Source organism: Geotrypetes seraphini, chromosome 12 (genome assembly GCF_902459505.1).
Source record: "Geotrypetes seraphini chromosome 12, aGeoSer1.1, whole genome shotgun sequence".
Lineage (NCBI taxonomy): Eukaryota > Metazoa > Chordata > Amphibia > Gymnophiona > Dermophiidae > Geotrypetes > Geotrypetes seraphini.
Genome location: NC_047095.1, coordinates 102,370,740 through 102,376,739, shown reverse-complemented (window position 1 = coordinate 102,376,739; position 6,000 = coordinate 102,370,740). Strand labels below are relative to the sequence as shown.

The following is a 6,000-nucleotide window of genomic DNA, read 5'->3' as shown; positions in this document are numbered from 1 at the left end:
AAATCAAATTGAAAAAATCAATTCAATAGGTTGAATTGAATCAAATTGAAATATTTTTTCCTGAATTGGGCAGGACTACTTGGGACTTGCAAAAATTAAGATATGAGTACTTAACACCTATTATTTAGGAAGTCCTAACTTCTTTGTTAAGTCCACATTATCCAGTTTTCATTTGATCATTTTAGTGTGCTAGCAGGCCCAATCCCTTCCCATGACCCATCACTTTCGATTAGTACATACTGACTGGCAAAGTACTACAAAAAGCTTTAATGCAGCTTATGATTAATCATTTTCCCCATATTAAGGGCTCCTGTTACAAAGATGTGCTAGTAGGTTTTATCGCCTAGTGTGCACTAGCTGAAAATCTACCGCCTGCTCAAAAGGAGGTAGCGCACGCTATTCTGCACGTTAAGGCCCTAGCGCACCTTCGTAAAAGGAGCCCTAAGTGTGTGATAGCATTTAATGCTGTTTAGTAAAAGGGCACCTATATTTTCTTAGGTCCTTCTTGTTGTTCCTTTCAGGCCTCAGCAGAATAATATAGCATTTAGGGAAAAAGATACAACCCAATAGTCCAGTGCTAGAGGCCAGAATAGCAAATATCTCTACTGCCACCATGTACTTGCCTTTGGAGCTCAGGTAGGTTGGGATGAAGGAGATCCAGACGCTGCAGAAGACCAGCATGCTGAAGGTGATATTCTTGGCCTCATTGAAACTGCCAGGTAGATTTCTTGCTAGGAAAGCTATGATGAAGCTGATACCAGCCAGAAATCCCAGGTAAATCAGAACACAGTAAAATGCAATTACTGACCCTTCATTACATTCAATTAGTATTATTCCAATTTCTGATTTCAAATTAAGAAATATAAATGGGGGAGTAGTAAACAACCAGGCAAGACACAGAATGATTTGAATAAAGGAACAGGAAAGGATGATACAGTTAGAGACCCTGGAACCCATCCATTTCCGGAGCTTGCTTCCTGGTTTGGCAGCTTGGAAGGCTGTGACCACAGTGATGGTTTTTGCCAGAATAGAGGAGAGAGCAATGGAGAAAGTGATCCCAAATATAGTCTGTCTGAGAATGCAAATAACATCATCAGGATGCCCAATGAATAACAATGAAGAGAGGAAGCAAAACATGAGGGAGATGAGGAGAATGTAGCTGAGGTCCCTGTTGTTGGCTCTTACTATTGGAGTGTCTCTGTAATAAATAAAGATTCCCAAGATGACAGCAGTGATGAGAAAGAAGAGCATGCTGATGGAAGTTAAAGCAATCCCTAGAGGCTCTTCAAAAGATAGGAAAGTTATCACTTTTGGGATGCAGGCATCTCTTTTCTTATTGGACCATTGATCATCCGGGCATGTTGTACAGGTGTCCATATCTGAGAAAGAATGAAAGATTAGGTTTCTTACCACTGCTAATCTTCCTTCTTGTATAGCTTCTCTGGATGCTGAACGGATGGGATCTTGTATCTCTTTTTTTTTTTGTTCAAACATTCTTTATTAGAATTTTCAAATCAAACAAGTAAAACACAGCATATACAACAGAGCAAAAATAAAATATGCATACAAAGAAATTAAGCATTTTCAGCATTAAGATAGGATTGAAAAGTGGCCCACATACAATTGACAGACCTGAATTGAGAGGTAAAATAAGCATTCTCCAGTTCAAACTTATGGGTTAGAGAAACCAAATTCCACCAAGAGGCCACATGTAGATCATGATGAATTTTCCAGTTTCTAAGAATCATTTTCATGGCAAGAGCCATCAAAATATCAAATAAACTAGACTGATCCTTAGAAAGGGGAGAGACAAATACAGTGCTTCTTCAAAAGACAACAGCCACAGTGAGCTCCTCATCTATGGAGAAGATATGAGAAATAATACTCCAAACAGAAGACCAAAAAGGTTGCAACTTAGAACTTTCATAAATCATATGTACCAGAGTACCAGTTTCAGCAGCACAATGCCAACAAAAATCTGAAGATAAATGTCCAATACAGAATAATTTCCTTGGAGTCCAGAGAGCGCAATGATAAACAAAAAACAAGGACTGAGTCAGATTAGCAGACATCAATATTTTAAAAGTCCGAAGCCAAAAATCCTCCCATTGCACTGAAGTTAAATTACCCAACACATCCTTGTCCCAAACAGCATACAATGAATGAGGAGACCTAGCATCAAACTTATTAAGGTCCTTATATATACGAGAAGATAAATGGTGCTCCGTACATAAAAGAGACATGTATTTATAGAGATCTGGGAGCTCAGTAGAAAAAGACAGCTTACTTTTAGTCAAACATTGTTGTAAATGCAGCCATTGATACGAGGCCAAATCAGCCAAATGAAATTGACCTTGTAGATCCTGAAATGTAAGCAAAGTTTGATTTCACAATTGAGACAGGAAGAATACCCCTTTAGCCAAGATGGCTAAAAAATGGGAGCAAGAACAATGCGAAAATTGGTGTTAAGCCAAATAGATTGATGGAGTGTATCGCGTATACGAGTCTGAAAAAACGAATCCAACTTGAAAAGAGCCTGAATAGTGCTCAACAAAATAGGATGGGTTTGAATCTTAGATGGTAAAATACAGCTAAGTAATGATTTAAAGGTAAATGGTAGAATCAAAATTCTCTCTATCCCCACCCAACGAGGAAACAGCAACTCATTACACGGTTGAAATCAATACCATCCATGCCTCAGAAGAAAAGCCCAATGATAACGATAGAAGTTAGGGAAATTAACCCCTCCATGACACTTCGATCATTGAAGAGTGTGTCTCGACACTCGAGGCTTATCCTGCCACAAAAATCTACTGATCTTGGATTCCAACAACTTATAATACGCTACTTCAAACAAACACGGTAACATCATGGACGTGTGGTTTATAACAGTCTCCATTCTCCCCCACCAAGTAAGGAACAATGGAGACCATTTCCGTAATAGGCCTTCTACAGCAGTCAAAATCCTAGCTCTATTCAGGGACAGACTAGAATCAAAATCCATCGCGAATAAAATTCCTAAATATTTAACCGATGAAGTAACCCAATTAAAAGAAAAATGAGAAACATCTTGTTGGAAGCAGTGAATATTCAAAGGCAAGATATCAGACTTTTCCCAGTTAATTTTATAGCTGTAAATAAGAGAAAAATCTGAAATAAGTCATCAAAGGGGGGACGGAATCGGACACATCAGAAATATATAAGACCATATCTTCCGCATATAGAGAAATCTTAACCTCCTGAGACTGAAAATTTAATACCCTTAATCAGAGTAGACTGACGAATAGCCAGAGCAAGTGGTTTCAAAGCCTAATCGAAAAGGAGCGTGGATAAAAGACACCCTTGTCTAGTACCATTGGAAAAGAAAAAAAGAGCGAGACAAAACAGAATTAAGCCAAAGTCTAGCAGAGGGTTGAGAGTACAAAACACGTATCATATGAATAAAAGAAGAGGGAAATCCAAACCAATGGACAGCAAACAGATAGGGCCACTCGACCCTATCAAATGCCTTTTCCACATCCAGAAACAAGGCAGCCATAGGGTCTGTAGACTGTTTAGCAGCTAAAAGCATATGGAATAAAAGACGACTATTAGAGCTAGAATATTGAGAAGAAAGGAACAGTTTGGTCAGGGTGAATAAGGTTAGATAAAACAGAAGATAATCGAACTACTAAAACCTTGGCATACAATTTGGCCTCCACATTTATCAAAGATATAGGGCGATAATTTTTGATCTCCATAGGATCCTGATCTGGCTTTGGAAACAGTACTATAAGCGCTTCAAGAAAAGTGGAGGAAGCATGCACATTATGCGAGATATGATCATATAATTTCAATAATCTAGGCAAAAGAAAAGAAGAAAACTTATGAAAAAAATTCTGCTGGGAAACCATCCCCCCAGGTGACTTACATGGTTTCAGTGATTTTAAAGCAACTTCCAATTCCTCCACAGTAATAGGAGCACTGAGACTAGCACCATCAACTTCCGACAAGGAAGGGATAGTCCAGCGAGAAAGTCTGATATCTTGCTGTCACCATGAGTATAGTCTGTAACATATAAGGAAGAATAAAAATCAACAAAAAGCGAACTAATATCTGCAATACTCGTGACCACCTTCCCCAATGGAGATCTAATTCCAGAAATTCTCTGAGCAACCCTTTGAGTTTTCAAATAAGATGCCAACCTTATTTCCACTAGCATAATATTTAGCTGACTTTTTAAATAAAAAGAACGCAGATTCTTCAGAGCAAATAGTATTATATCGATACTTCAAGCGCAATAGATCATAATAAACAAGAGGATCATTATTACAAGCATGCTGATGTTCCAAATCTTTAATCTGAATATCTAACTCCTGTTTTAATTTAACATTAATCTTATGTTGTTTAGAGACGTGGAGGGGCATAAACAAAAAAAACGTCTAAGTCCCCTTTTGGCCTAAGTCCTTAAACGTTCAAAGCAGAAGCAGGGAAAGTGTCCATAACCAAAATAAACGTCCTTGTTTTGATTATGGCCTGCCTCTACTAAACGCCCAGATCACCACTGCGTCTAAAAGTACACCCCCACGACGTCTACACATTTTGCCCATAATGAACCAAAAAAACGCCTAAGCACCAAACTTCCAACAGAAGGGCTTTTAGGCGAAGGAGTAGCTAGTCCTTCGCCTAAAAGCTGGATTCTGTAACCGGTGTCTGTCAAAAACAACACTGGTTACAGAATCCCCCCTCCCACAACGATCCAGGCAGGAGGATGCCCATGTGCCTAAGGCCCCACCCACAGGAGGGGCCTAAGGCTCCCGAGCCTATTCTGATTGGCCCAGGTGCCTCAGGCCCCATCTGTGGGCGGGGTGTCTTTTGCCTGGGCCAATCCGGCCCCATTCAGAACCCGGCTGGTCTGGTACGGGGAAGGGGTGGGGGTAGGGAGTTGTGGAGTCGGCCGGGGGGTCGCGGGTCGGTCCGATCGGGGGATCTGGGGGGGCGGTAGTTAGGAGGAGGGGGTTGTGCCGAGGGCAAGAAAGCCTGGGATCCTTCCTGCCCGTATTGTAATGGGGGGTAGGAGGTAGGGGGGTCGCCGGGGCCAGGGGGGCTTGGGCTCCCTCCTGGCCCAATCCAGTAGGGGGGATCGTCGGGGCCAGGAGAGGGCTTGCCCCGATGTTGTATGTGTGTGTGTGGGGGGTGATGTATCGCAGCAGGAGAGATGCCTCATCTCCCCTACCACGATGCCATCACTCCTCTACTCAAGCTGCTGCAACCCGCGGCAGGAGAGATAGGGCATCGTTCAGGTAGAGGTAGAGATCGTGGCAGTTCATGTAGAGGAGTGATGGCATCACGGTAGGGGAGATGAGGCATCTCTCCTGCCGTGATGCTTGCGGTGGGTAGGTTGCCAGGCCGCTGAACTGATGGCGCCAGCGGCCATCAGCTCAGCAGCCCCTTTTTCGGCACTTAGACCTGGTTTGACTTCGTATAAGTCAAAAAGGTCTAAGTGCCGACTAGGCAACCTGTTAATGTTTTGGTTATACCTGTTGTACGCCTAGGTGTAGGTCGGCCCACCTCCCGCCCACTGCCTGCCCTTTCCCTTCCTCTAAACACACCTCTTTTCTCTCTGTGCATTTAGTGGCAGGGGAAAGGCCTAAGCTGTTTTTAGATACGTCTAAAAACCAGCTTTGGCTATGGGTATTTGGACGATCAGGCTTTTTGATCGTCCAAGTAGCCATTTAGGATACTTTTTAGATGTTTTTTTTATTATTAACCCCATAGTTATTAATGAAACCTTGAACCTTCATAGCATCCCATTGTATACTCACTGAAGTGGAAACATCATCATTGAGAATAAAAAATTCAACCAAAAAAGCTTCGACTTCAGTGATATCATCCATGAGAAGGGATGTGTTAAATCGCCATCGGGAATGTGCAGTAGAAGTAAAGTCTCCGGTCAAAACCACACTAACAGCAGCATGATCAGAAACTAAAATAGTATGAATCTGAGTAGATACCACCTGA

The 6,000-nt window shown here is 41.8% G+C and overlaps 1 protein-coding gene across 1 annotated transcript in view; it reads right to left on the bottom strand.

Moving 5' to 3' along the window:
* Positions 1-459: 459 nt before the first annotated feature.
* Positions 460-6,000, bottom strand: part of LOC117346194 (vomeronasal type-2 receptor 26-like) — a 66,034-nt gene continuing 60,493 nt past the window's right edge. Inside the window, exon 3 of the mRNA XM_033915597.1 lies at positions 460-1,379. Coding sequence (XP_033771488.1) covers positions 460-1,379 — 920 coding nt within the window. The remainder of the gene's footprint in view (positions 1,380-6,000) is intronic.